At 37.0% G+C, this 13,752-nt stretch overlaps 2 protein-coding genes across 2 annotated transcripts in view; one reads left to right on the top strand and one right to left on the bottom strand.

Moving 5' to 3' along the window:
• Positions 1 to 8,170, top strand: part of LOC117941702 (endothelin-converting enzyme-like 1) — a 35,078-nt gene extending 26,908 nt beyond the window's left edge. Inside the window, exons 13-18 of the mRNA XM_034866719.1 lie at positions 2,816 to 2,883; positions 3,509 to 3,633; positions 5,320 to 5,385; positions 6,065 to 6,160; positions 7,035 to 7,111; positions 7,334 to 8,170. Of these exons, the coding sequence (XP_034722610.1) occupies positions 2,816 to 2,883; positions 3,509 to 3,633; positions 5,320 to 5,385; positions 6,065 to 6,160; positions 7,035 to 7,111; positions 7,334 to 7,433 (532 nt within the window). The 3' untranslated portion in view covers positions 7,434 to 8,170. The remainder of the gene's footprint in view (positions 1 to 2,815; positions 2,884 to 3,508; positions 3,634 to 5,319; positions 5,386 to 6,064; positions 6,161 to 7,034; positions 7,112 to 7,333) is intronic.
• A 315-nt stretch (positions 8,171 to 8,485) lies between these two features.
• The window catches only part of LOC117942361 (coiled-coil domain-containing protein 150-like), a 14,652-nt gene continuing 9,385 nt past the window's right edge, over positions 8,486 to 13,752 (bottom strand). The window contains 5 exon segments of the mRNA XM_034867773.1: positions 8,486 to 9,052; positions 10,171 to 10,254; positions 10,752 to 10,904; positions 11,430 to 11,556; positions 11,651 to 11,784. Coding sequence (XP_034723664.1) covers positions 8,918 to 9,052; positions 10,171 to 10,254; positions 10,752 to 10,904; positions 11,430 to 11,556; positions 11,651 to 11,784 — 633 coding nt within the window. The 3' untranslated portion in view covers positions 8,486 to 8,917.

Consider the following 13,752-nt stretch of genomic DNA (forward strand, 5'->3'; position numbering starts at 1 on the left):
TTCATATTTGTGTCTCCAGAGTTTTATCTGTTTTGAAAAAGATTTTAATGGTAATGCCATGCCAAACGTTTCAACTCTTTGCAAGTTTCGAACGGAGGAAAATTAATCCAGGATGTGTTGGTGTGGGCTAGAAACTGGTCAGTAAGAATACATATTGAATATCATTTAAACCAATACAAACATTAGAGTCCAAATAGTTGCAGCTCTTGCATTCATACCACCCCACCACCCTCACCGCCACCACCACACTGGCTAACACTTCTACATCTTCATTTGAGGTGTTCGCCACTACCTGCTGCCATGCATGCTAATCAATATTAATTAATGAAGTAGTAAAGTGTGCGTAATAGTGTCCCCTTGAAGTTATTACTGCAGTAGCCCTAACCTCCCATAAACGCTCGCTCGCTCTCATATCCCCCCCCGCCCCCCCTCACACACACACACACACACACACACACACACCCCTCTTCACCAGCTCGTTCAGAATAATGAAGCTTCAATCAGCCAGTTAGTTTAGCGAGGGAGTCGGGCTCTGTGTGAGGCAGCGTATCGACTAGCTGTCAGAAAGTCATTTTCAGATCTAGCCACGTGAATAGTCCCGAATCTGCCCTCTCATCACTCTTAATGTATGCAAGTGGAGCAAAGACAGCATGCCAACTCGGCGCAGGGTCAAGGAGAGGTGGAAGCAGTGGGCACAAGTTGGTTGTGGGCCAGTGGGTGTTTGCATGAGGTTGGTGTGTTACAGGGTGTTGTATTTTGTATCAACAACTTGGGAAATTACAACTTAACACACTATATATATATAGCTATGTTCACACTGCAGCTAAAAGGTCCCATTGCTGATTTCCCCTCACATGTAAAACAGATATTGGATGTTTTCTAATCAGTATGTACAGACGAAAATGTGGCAATGAGCTTCTTTTTAGTCAATACCAATTTAAACAACATGGATCCAAAATGAGATCTTAAGTGCCACTTGTTGTTGTTATTATGTTGATGATAATATTGAAGGGAAAGTGAAACACAGTTCAGGGGGGATATTGCTCGGCTTTTTACAAGTTCAGACAGCTAGCTGACGCTAACGCTACGCCGATGTTTGCTAACGTTAGCGCACCAGCGTTAGCCTAGCTTACTAACGCTAGGTAAATATTACGGCTGCCTTCGGAGTTTCCTATATCTGCGTCCACGTTGTCAACATAAGACCTGAGGCGTTAGTTTGAGCCATCATTATATTACATGAAATAACCTTTGCGACAACGAGATGGGTGGGTTTTTGTTACGTTATAAAAAGACTAACTGGCTATAGTTAGCCCGTTTGTATGCTAGCGGACGTTAGCTAACGTTGCCGCGTGTGTGTGTGTATGTGTTTGTTAACGAACATATGTTAAACTACACGCTGTTCATTGTTGTTTAACCAAACTTTGTTTTCTGAAAATACATGTATTTCTTATTAACCCACGTCCAAATAACAATAGAATACAATGTTTTTTAGGGAAGCTATAAACCAACCATAGGGCTACACTTTGTAATACTGGTCCTTTCATTTCTGCACTACATCTGGAGTGAAGCTATGTTGTCATTTAGTTGCTCAAATGCTCAGTACTAGTACTACTGTAGTAGTATCAGTTTAAATGCTCAGTACTAGTACTATTGTAGAAGTATTGTCTATGTAGCTATTATGAGTTATCATCATATGATATCAAGGGGAATGGCTATACTCATAAATCCTGGGTGTTCTGACACTGTTTTTATACTTTTATATCAACATATAATCCAAACTGATTGTCTTGACACTGTCATGCATAAGACCTTTTTTTCTGTCCTGGACTCGGTCTTGACTCGGACTCAAACCTCTCTGGACTCAGTCTTGACTCCGACTCAAACCTCTTTGGACTCGGTCTTGATTTGGACTCGACAAAGGTGGTCTTGACTACAGCCCTACCTCAAATCAGTCAAAAGGCACATTGCTGTGTTCTAAAGTGAGAGGAAAAGCAGACCTAACTTTGGGAATCTGTAGAAGAAAGTAACATTTGACTAGATAGTACTACATTTAAAAAAACAAATTGAGTCAGTAATGTTAGTCAAAGTTACACAGGTAAATCTGAAGTTTGTTGACATAAGCTAACTTCTTAAAATAGTGGTCATACCACACCCGCCAAACTTTGTCAAACTTTGACTGTAGCAGCAAAAGTGTGTTGTATTGCTTAGGAATTCAATCTTTCTGTCAACAGTTTACAGTCTTACTATAGGTACACTGAACCCTCGTTTATCACGGGGGTTAAGTTCCAAGAAAAACCCGTGATAGGTGAAATCCGTGAAGTAGTAACCTTTATTTTTTTACAATTATTACACGATGAAATACTCCATAATACATTGAAACCAAAGAACAAAACCTTTTTACAGGCCCAAGCATTTGTTTAACAAATAAAAGTACTGTGGAAACGTTTTTTTACAAATAAATACTGTACTGTAAAATAATCATTTTAATCATCAATACGAACTGAAGGCTTCAAATGTCGGAGATCAGCACCGCCTCACCCACCGCCCCCCCGCGACCAGAGTCATTGCCGTTTTTTTCTTCTAAAGCCCGCGGTGCAGGTGTATTTTTTTGAGAGAAGAACATAGTTATCGGTAGTTGTTGTCGCTCTTTTTTCTTCTGTGCAAAAATCCGTGAAGCAGTGAGACCGTGAAAGGTAAACCGCGATAGAGCAAGCGTTTACTGTACAGGCAATTCAAGACCTGTTTTAAGCAACTGCACATACCAAGAAACTTTTAATTTTGTGTAATGTTCCATATCTCTCCTTCCTGCTGCCAGGTCTTTGAACTATGGAGGAATAGGAGCGATCATTGGCCATGAACTAACACATGGATATGACGACTGGGGTAAGAACTATAACCTCTTCACCTATCCATTACAACATTGCTCATACACCCACATTTTCACCATTTTGAATTATACTCCCGCTATTGCATTGAACTATTCTATTTCATAGAAAGAGCAAGGGTTCCCGGATGATTTGTGTAATTTTATGACATTTGTAGGATGCCTGCAACTGTATTTTGAGCCACAATCTCTAACTTTCATTTCCATTCAAAAGTGCTGCCCTTTAATATTAATTCAATAAGGGGTGTGAGATGTCTGCCAGCCACCTACCAAATACAGGAATAACCTGGAGTGGCATTGGTAGGTTTGTGCACTACAAACAGTCATTCTACAAATGTTGTCTGGAAAAGCAGTTCAGTTTGCTCTTGAACTGGATACACCAGCCAAAGTCAACCCAACATCGTTTTACTTCATAATGGTTTGACTCCCACAGCAAAAGAATGCTTCAAAGATGATGTGCTGGGCAGATTTTTGGACTTTGAAGGAAAGTTGCAGGTTGTGTTGTCTCCATGCTAACACTGGTGGATCCGCTGTTTGTTCAGCTGTTTGTTCAGCGCAAACAGCTCGTCCATCTTGTTCGGCAGCAAATTCATGCAATGTTGATGCAATGGTTCATGTCCTTAGGGGGCCAGTACGACCGCCATGGAAACCTCAAGCAGTGGTGGACAGAGGAATCTTACAGAAAGTTCCAGAAGAAGGCTGAATGTATTGTCAAGCTCTATGATAACTTCACTGTTTACAACCAGAGGGTGGGTCTGCACACACACACTTGCACATACAATTTATGCCATAGCATTACATAGATATATGGGTCAGCTAAGATTCTATAACACAGTTCCCCTAGAGCATGCAACAAATCATAGCCATGTCAACAGGCTTATCTCAGATTGTGCTTGAAGATTTCTACCAGAGAACCTGCATTACAAACTGGGGAAGTGGCATTTGCCCTTCCAGGAAAGTTCTGACAAAAGCCATATTGCATTGTATTATGAGAAATCTAGGATCTATAGTTGTTGGACCTTGCTTGAACACTGCTATTAACAAAGGTTGTCACACCAATAGTCTGTTTCAGTCTCTGGTCCAAATCACTTGATGCGTTTGTACACTTAGTGTTTTCCCCTTGGTTTGGTTTCTTTTCACACACATAAAAATCCAAGCTAACCAAATTGCATTGCTGCAAATATTGTGTGAATGTTCACTCTGTTTATTGGTCAGCTGTGCTTAGGAAGGGATTAAGCAAGTACAAATATGGGAAGAAGTTTGATTAGTGTATTCACACCTTCGTTAACTAAATTGTATTGAATTGAATAAACGAACGGAGTCCAATTTAACCTGACTAAAAAGAACTGGTGGAAAAGCACTTAAGATCAGAATGCCACAGCACCGATTGACTTTCTTTCCAAGAGTTAGATGAGAAGAATGATAAAACTCTCTAAAAAGAGAGTGATAATGATCTTTTCCTCAAACATCCAACTAGGCAAGAAAATGAATAAGCATATTTCTCAAAATGTAGAACTTAAAAAAACAAAACAAATAAATCACAAGATGAAATCAGCAAGAACAAACTTTAATGAAAAAATACTGAAATAAATTTTTTTTACAATCACTGTGGCACTAATTTCAGAACCTTGACGTAATTTTTCAAAACTCTAGATACAAAACTCACAACCAATGATGAAAATACAATTTTTTTTCAAAACTCTTAACATTTGTATCGATTGCTTGGATACAATACACACACACCTACTTTATATATAAAGTGCTATATATATCTGCTTATAGGCTGTAGAAGGACAGTAATCACTTCTTTGTTTTGCTTTTTACAGTACAAGCAAGTTGAGGAACACTGCATTTGATGTTTAACAGTCTTTTCCCTAGCTAATTATTTAGCTTTGATTTTAAAAAACTATGTTGTGATTGTACTGTATTGTTTTCCAATAATACATTTCAGATTCTGTTCAATGATTTCATTGTGCCTGTAGTATTCTCTCTACCACTGCAGTACTTTTACAGGGCTGTATTTTCATCTAGTACCATAATGAAACATGTATCACCTATATTGTACTACAAACTACTACAACTACTACTAGTACTACTGTACTACTACTAATATTTAATGATTGTACAAACAATGACACAGTGAAAGTATGGGAAGCTTGTTTGTGTGTGATCTAAAGTAATGTTTCAATGGTATTTCATAATAAATTTGTTTTTTTAACCAAGGACAAGTGCAAGATTTCATTAGACAGCCTGTGTTACAAGTATTAACCGTTTTGAGTTTTGTGTCTAGAGTTTTGGAAAATGTGATGTCATTTTTCTGTAATCTTTTATTCATGTCAGATCCTTGAGGTAGGTATACATACTATCACTAAAGTATAGGGACAGAGATACTAAGACCTTTCAGCATTTCATTAGTTTCCTTTCTGTGTGTTTAGGTGAATGGCCGTCTGACACTGGGGGAGAACATAGCTGACATGGGAGGGCTCAAGCTGTCATACTATGTAAGTAATAGTCCCATTAATTTTTAAGCATTTTGTCTTCACAAACTGTAAATACTGAGTTTTCAGTAGCACCACTGTGCATTTTCTTTATTCTTCATAAATAAGTACTTTAGTTGTATGAAAGTAAAGAACAGATGTATGTGTTATGTGCTCTGTGTGTGTGTGTGTGTGTGTGTGTGTGTGTGTGTGTGTGTGTGTGTGTGTGTGTGTGTGTGCCTGCACGCTTGCCTGGACAGCAGAGTATCTGTGTTGCTGCATAATTCAGTTCCATATTGAACTTGTCAGTGGTCTATGTTGAAGCGAGTAGTGTTTTGTGCATGCAGAATCAAAGGTACAAAGGGAATGAGTAATTGCTTTTAAATAAATCTGAATATCAAAATGCAACAATAGGGTCATAGTACCTGTTAGTCAGGTCAATCAGTGAGATTTCCTGAAGTAAACAAGTACGTTTCCATCACGTTACAAGAATCAAGAGGAAATTGTAAATGTTCCGTTTTGGTTTGAGATCTTAGTTGAACTTACAGAGAATATGCTACTTTGAACATGAGGTGAGGGATTCTTATTTAATTTGTATCTCCTGTCTTTAATTATCCCCCCCCCCCCCCCCCCCCCCCCCCCCCCCCCCCCCCCCCACCACACACACACACACACACACACACACCTCTCTCTCACTGCCCAGGCATATCAGAAGTGGGTGAGGGAACATGGTCCAGAGAGGCCGCTGCCTGGGCTCAAATACACACATGAACAGCTGGTCTTCATTGCCTTTGCACAGGTACAGAAGCCTCTCAATAATTTCACACTGTCTCTCATTACATTTACATTTCAAATCATTTAGCTGCCACTCTCAGCTGGAGCGACTGATCACAGAGAGCAGGTAGGAGTTATATATTATCACAACATTAGCTGATGGATGCATTAACCATTGTAGGGATGAAAAACGCAGCGTTGATGATAGTACAATGGCTTTCAGCACTAGACCACCCCTGCTCCTTGTAACTATTACCGCTATCATTGAAATTCATGGCTTAATGTAACAGTTAAAGCTAAATCTTTACAACTTTAAAACTTGCCAGAGGGAAGTTGTATGAACACCAATGGTAGGACTTCATATCTAATAATATGTATTAAACGTTGCAGTAACAGTAACGTTAAACTTGCTTCAGATTGGTCAATTACAGCATTCTATGGTCTGTTATTTCTAAATAGCAGACCCCTGCTATTAATATCAGACCATTGCTATGGACGCAGTTCTGATCATAGACTCTGGACGACCATTTTTAAATAAATAAAATCTTTTCTAAAACAAGATTTTTTGTCAAAATAATGACCCTCTCACCCTACATTATCCCTTACATAATCAATGCATAAGTATAATTTTTACTGTTGTAGCTGGTCCATCTACAGTTAAGTAGATTAGTCCGGAGGTTCCCAAACTAGGGTCGGGCCTCCTCCAAAAGGTCACAAAATAAATCTGAGGGGTCATGACATGATTTCTGAGGTGGATGAGGGTGAAAAACTAATTCTGCTAAATGTTTGTATTCTGTTTTTCTTTTTGTCTCTAATGTTTGCTTTTTGTGAAATGTTAGATTGTTTTACCTGTGGGCGTCAAACTGTTTAATTTAAACAGCGTTGTCTTGTCTTTTTAGAACTGGTGTATGAAGAGAAGATCTCAGTCCATCTACTTGCAGCTTCTGACTGACAAACATGCGCCAGAACACTACAGGTTTAGTATACTCACATACATAAGGAAAAAACACAAACACCCAAAAAGTCAGTATATTACATGTGTGGGCATTATTATTACATTTTAAGTAAGATTTCAACTGAAAAATAATCCAAGATATCCACAAAGCACTACACTTAAACTGTAACAGAAGTGCAGGCACAGATGTTTCATGATCTCCACATTACTGATAGACCTTTCCTGTGTTTCCTCCGCCTGCAGAGTGATTGGCAGTGTTTCCCAGTTTGATGAGTTTGCTCGTGTTTTCCACTGTCCGAAGAGTTCCCCGATGAATCCGGTGGACAAATGCTCCGTATGGTGAACTCCCCATCCGCCTGTTGCCCTTTTGATGAACTTTATCTTTGCGGCCCGCACACACAACCTGTCCAACATCACATATTTATCAGACAACCAACAGGATGATACAGAGTGCATCAAGTCTATTCTTGCCTATAAAGGATACAGGAATGAAATGTATTTTTTAAACATTATCAGTTCACATGTCATCATTTAGGAAGTTTATACAACTGTCCATTGTCTGTACTAACCAAACTAAAGCATTTGTCACACAGCCAATGATCATGTACATATATATCATTTTATTATATATATTTTTCAATGTTAAAATTTACTTTTAAAATCATCTATTTTTCTATTTTAGCAGATGTATTACGTACACGATGTGTAGAAGTCATAAGCTATTTGTTTTTTTAATTAAGCAACAGTTTCCTCAATTGTTTCTCTTTGTAGCATCAAGTAGAAAAACTTTAGCATATCAGAATATTACAGATTGGCAGCAACAGGGATTTCAGTACCTGATGTAAACCAAACAAAGACCAATTTAAAAGGAACTGAGATTAGTAGCATCCTTGTGCCTGCCAACATGCTGCTGTTGTTATCAGTTTGGTACTGGAGTTTGATTTGTCTCGCAATGCTACTCTCTTGTGGCTGCAGAGATCAATGGTCACTGTTAAATCGTCATGACTGTTGTAATCGTTTGCCTGCATTGGTCTTGTTACTGTGAGTGTTTGTACGTTTTTAAGATTTGTCAACATTTTTTTATTTTAAAACAAGGTGGACTTATGGTGGATGTTTTTCTCAGGATTTGTAGCAAAGCGCCAAATGGAGGATCTTTGCGTCTATATCTACATTCAACTCTTCAGCCTGCGGTACAATCACAAAGGAGCTGGTTTACTGTACTTGTCAAACATTGGATGAAAAAAAAGAAGATATTAGGATTCTTTAGTGGAATCCACAGCAAGGGCAACCCCTCCTACAACTCTTCTATTGGACCATTCACATCTCTGTCTTTCTTGATGAACTCTAAATGATCTTATACTAACTGGGATTCAAGTGAGAGGGAGAGTGTGAGGGCCCATTATACATTATATCCACAGTTAACTCACCAAATAACAAGCCAACACTCTGTACATAAGAAGTGCAAACTCTGGTAAGTGGAGAATCATACATTTGTACGCAGTGTTATTTAAAAATAATTACTTTTGTATAAACAAAAAATAAGAATCTTTGTACAGTGAAGAAGTATAACAGATGTTATGGTTGTACAGTTTGTTTTGATGAGAGTGCATGTTTCCCTCCTGACCATTAAATTAGGATTGATAGAGATGGAGGACATCACACACACACACACGTCTGACTCTAAAGCTGCTATTTCGCACATGGCTGCTATCTCTTCCTCTTTGTTGGACATCATTTAATGTTTAAATAAATACAAAGGATCACTGTCATGTTGCTTTAGTCTATGGGCAGGTGTGTGTTTGTGTGAGATATGTGGGTTATTATCTGTCAGTGTGATTGTGTTGTCAGCTGTGTCCTCACAGGCTTGGATCCTGCAGTGATGTGAGCCAGCTCTCTCTTGGCCTCCCAGCGTTGGATGGTAGAAGTCCACCTCTCCCACTCTGCCTCCCGTTTGTGTAAAACCTACAGCACCCAGGAATCAAACAACACATTTACAATGCAACCTCAACAAGCTGTACAAACCAGAGAGGTGGTTCATCAATACAACAGTACCAGTTAAACTAGTTCCAATCAGTCTGCCAGACTGGGACACTGTTTTTATTCCAAAAATTCTTCCTGAAGGAGCCTCTTTACAGCTGTGTATTTTAAATCTGACCTAATTCCTTTTTTTTTGGTTTAAAGGGTCTGCACACTATTTCAGGAAATATATGTGCTTTAAAATGCGTTGCGATTAATGTATAGTTCACACTAGACGACTTTGGCTCGTATTTTCCACTCGCCAACTGTTTTGGGTATTGGTCCCGTATCAAAACTAGGCTTTAAGACTCATTAAATGCCCTGCTTTTCACAATACACTCTGCTTTTCTGAGCCACCTTTATGAAACACCCCTCAGGATGAATGGTTAATTAAGGAGATAGATTACAGTTGTCAGTGTCCTGGAATTGTCCTGGAATTTCCTTGGAAAACAAATTATACTGGACCGTCCTGTAGTGTAGTATGCACCAAGCATATGCTTTGACTGACCAAACAGGCACAAGACGTTTTGATTTATGTGAATTCTATCCATTACTGAATTATTTTTGATCTGTCTGAATGTAAAGTAACAACTGTAAGCCTGATGCATATCTGTATATCTACCACAGGAGTCTTTTTCCATAACGCTCCATAGACTTCTTTCAACTAAGATCAGTTTTCAGTGGTGAAGTACAAAATTCTTCTCATTCTCATCATTTTAAAGCTTGGTTATTGTTTTTCTAAGAGCAAAAACCAAAATGTTAAATCTATAGAAAGTAATATAAGTATAAATGAAATCCTAGATCTGAATTAAATCAGAACTGAAATTTGACTCAAAAGCCATTTCTAAACAAATCAATAGAAAATATTAATTTTGAGCATGAGTGATCAATTTAAGTCTTCCAGTGATAATACAATAGCTATATTATGCAACTGAAGACATCCTTTATTCAAATAAGGCATCAAAAGTGACAAACTTTTAACTAAAAGTATGTTTAGGAATCATTGACAAACCCGTTGACTAAACAATATTAATAAAAAGCTGAAGGTTTGTTAAATATGGTACCTGCGGGGTGTCCATTCTAACTTTGTGGGGCTTGCTGTCAGCCTGCTTTTTCTTGTGCAGATTCCAGATTCTCTCCTCAAACCTCTGTTGACACAGAAGACTGAATATTTACACAGGCTCAGTGTTTTAAACAAACATCTCTGGCAATAAATTGAGTAAAGCTTAAGATGCATCTCTTGTGAATTGCATGTACCTGTCCATGGTCCAAACCTTCTCTCCTATCTCTAGGATCTAACAAAGGAGACTTTTTAAAGGACAATACAAGCTCAAATATCTTAATCAATATTCTAAATGAGTCCTATAAAAAGCTGTTATGTTGGGCCAATATTCAATAGCTTCAATCTGAGCTGGTACTGCAGATAATTAAAAACAAATTAATAACCGTCAGTGTGTCTCATCCAGAATTGTAATGTTGTCAGGTTGGGGACAAATGAAACTACATTTTGACCATTAGAGGACACTGAAAGTCTTCACTAAACCACATTAAATCATTCCAGGTGAGATCATAACGCCACATTTAATGAAGGTTTTTCTACTTTTTTTACAACTTTCTTATTATTGTGTGCAGGGTGTAACATTACCTCAACTTTCTGAGAGTTGTCCTGCTGCTGCCCCAGCTGGCTCCTCTGCTCTCTTATACAAGCTTTCTGTTTGGACACCAGCCACCCAAGCTCAGACACCCGTCGGCGGAGCTCCTGATTGGCACTCAACGAGTCTTTAACTGTCATTTTTAGCTATAGACAAGGAAAGTTCACAAAAACAGAGTTCACAAAAACAGGGTAAAGAGGGTAACCCTGACGCACAGGATCACTAAAAGGGTGCTAGTATGATTTGTTGATTCAGTGTCAGTATCGGTTGCTAATTAACGATAAGAATGTATGAATGGGCTAAACAAAGGGTCTTGTGATTGAGCTAGGCAGCCTTTACTGTTCTGTACACGGCATCAAGAGCAAACAGCATAGTCAGACAGGTTTTCAATAAGGATTATGCATATCCATACATATTTCCACACTTCAGTAAATCTCTTAACAGCTTAGAATTGTTTTGCCTGCTTCCAACTTTTAATCTCATGTCCTATTTGTAGGTCCTTCAACACCCGTTTGAGGCTGGGATACCGTTCAATCAGGGATTGCACAAGATGTCATCATTTGTTGTGGAGTATTGTGTGCCTGCACAGAATTTATTGCTGAAATCACAATGATTATTTTCTTTAATAAAAAATGAATACAAAAGAATGAAATATTTCTGCCATTTGGTACCTCGGAGATTTCTCGATGCAGTGTTTTCCCAGAAGAGTCATAGTCTTGCCTTGTTTGTTGCTTTATAGCGCCCAGCTATTCTGACAAATGACTAATCTTTGTCCAAGCCTCGCGCAACTCCTCATCTCTGCAATATATGACAACAGCAAGCAAACACATCCGTATTACATGCCATTTAAGATGTCTTGTTTAGGCATGTTCACCTACACATGTCAAGTCACCTCAGTGTGATGGCAGCCTGGTGCTGGTCTCTGGCCTGCTCCAGTTTGCTGTGTAAACTAGTGTTGGTCAACACAGACTGCTCCGAACTCTGAGCCAGCCTCTTGTTGTCTACTTTGGCTGTATCCGAGGCCTTCTGCAGGAGTTGGAAGGGATTTTGCGCACACACGCATTATACACACACACACAGTATATACACAGTTTTAATCATAGAAACATTATTAAAGGTAGACTGAAAGACAATGATTTCTATATCATATTTTCAGTGTATAATGCATCTTAAAGATCACATCTTTTGATCACTAATATCAGTTGTTCAGTTGACCTAAGTCCAAATGATTAAGGGTCACGCAATGAGTAATAAAAATGGCCCAACTTGAGGGGAAGCACCATTTTCAACATACTATACTATGACTTTTTTATTTACTTTTTCCAACATACTGTACTCTGACTTGTTTTAATACATTTTTCTGATATACTATACTATGACTAGTTTTAATACTTTCTCCAACGTACTATACTATGACTGCTAACCCTAACCCTAAGACTTTTTTCGACATGCTTTACTATACTTTTTTGTTACTTTTCCGACGTACTATACTATGACTATTTTTATTACTTTTTCCAACATACTATCCTATGACATTTTTCATTACTTTTTTCGACATACAATACTATGACTTTTTTAATTACTTATTCCGACATACTATACTATGACTTTTTTGAATACTTTTTCCGACATTATATACTATGACTTTTTTTTATTACTTTTCAGACATACTATATTATGACGTTTTTATTACTTTTTCCAACATACTATAGTATGACTTTTTTCATTACTTTTCCAACATACTATACTATGACTTTTTTAAAACTTTTTTTGACATTATATACTATGACTTTTTTCGACATACTATACTATGACTTCTTTATTACTTTTTCTGACTTTTTTATTACTTTTGTCAACATACTATACTATGACTTTTTTTTAAACTTTTTTTGACATTCTATACTATGACTTTTTCCAACATAATATACTATGACTATTTTTATTACTTTTTCCAACATACTATCCTATGAGTTTTTGATTACTTTTTCCGACATATTATACTATGACGTTTTTTATTACTTTTCCAACATACACCACTATGACTTTTTTTATTACTTTTTCCGACATACTATACTATGACTTTTTTATTACTTTTTCCGACATACTACACTATTAATTTTTTTCTTACTTTTTCCGACATAATATACTACGACTATTTTTATTACTTTTTCCAACATACTATCCTATGACTTTTTTTTATTCTTTTTCCTTACATACTATACTATGACGTTTTTATAAATTTTTCCGACATATTCTACTATGACTTTTTTAAATTCTTTTTCCGACATACTATACTATGACTTTTTTTTATTACTTTTTCCAACATACTATCCTATGACTTTTTTATTACTTTTTCCGACATACTACACTATGACTTTTTTCTTACTTTTTCCAACATACTATACTATGACTTCTTTCATTACTTTTCCAACATACTATACTATGACTTTTTTTGACATTCTATACTATGACTTTTTTAAAACGTTTTTTGACATTCTATACTATGACTTTTTCCAACATACTATCCTATGAGTTTTTTTATTACTTTTTACGACATACTATACTATGACGTTTTTCGACATACTATACTATGACTTCTTTATTACTTTTTCTGACTTTTTTATTACTTTTGTCAACATACTATACTATGACTTTTTTTTAAACTTTTTTTGACATTCTATACTATGACTTTTTCCAACATACTATACTATGACTATTTTTATTACTTTTTCCAACATACAATCCTATGAGTTTTTTATTACTTTTTCCGACATATTATACTATGACGTTTTTTATTACTTTTCCAACATACACCACTATGACTTTTTTTATTACTTTTTCCGACATACTATACTATGACTTTTTTATTACTTTTTCCGACATACTAAACTATGACTTTTTTTCTTACTTTTTCCGACATAATATACTACGACTATTTGTATTACTTTTTCCAACACACTATCCTATGACTTTTTTTTATTCTTTTTCCTGACA

The sequence above is a fragment of the Etheostoma cragini genome, chromosome 3 (genome assembly GCF_013103735.1).
Source record: "Etheostoma cragini isolate CJK2018 chromosome 3, CSU_Ecrag_1.0, whole genome shotgun sequence".
Classification (NCBI taxonomy): domain Eukaryota; kingdom Metazoa; phylum Chordata; class Actinopteri; order Perciformes; family Percidae; genus Etheostoma; species Etheostoma cragini.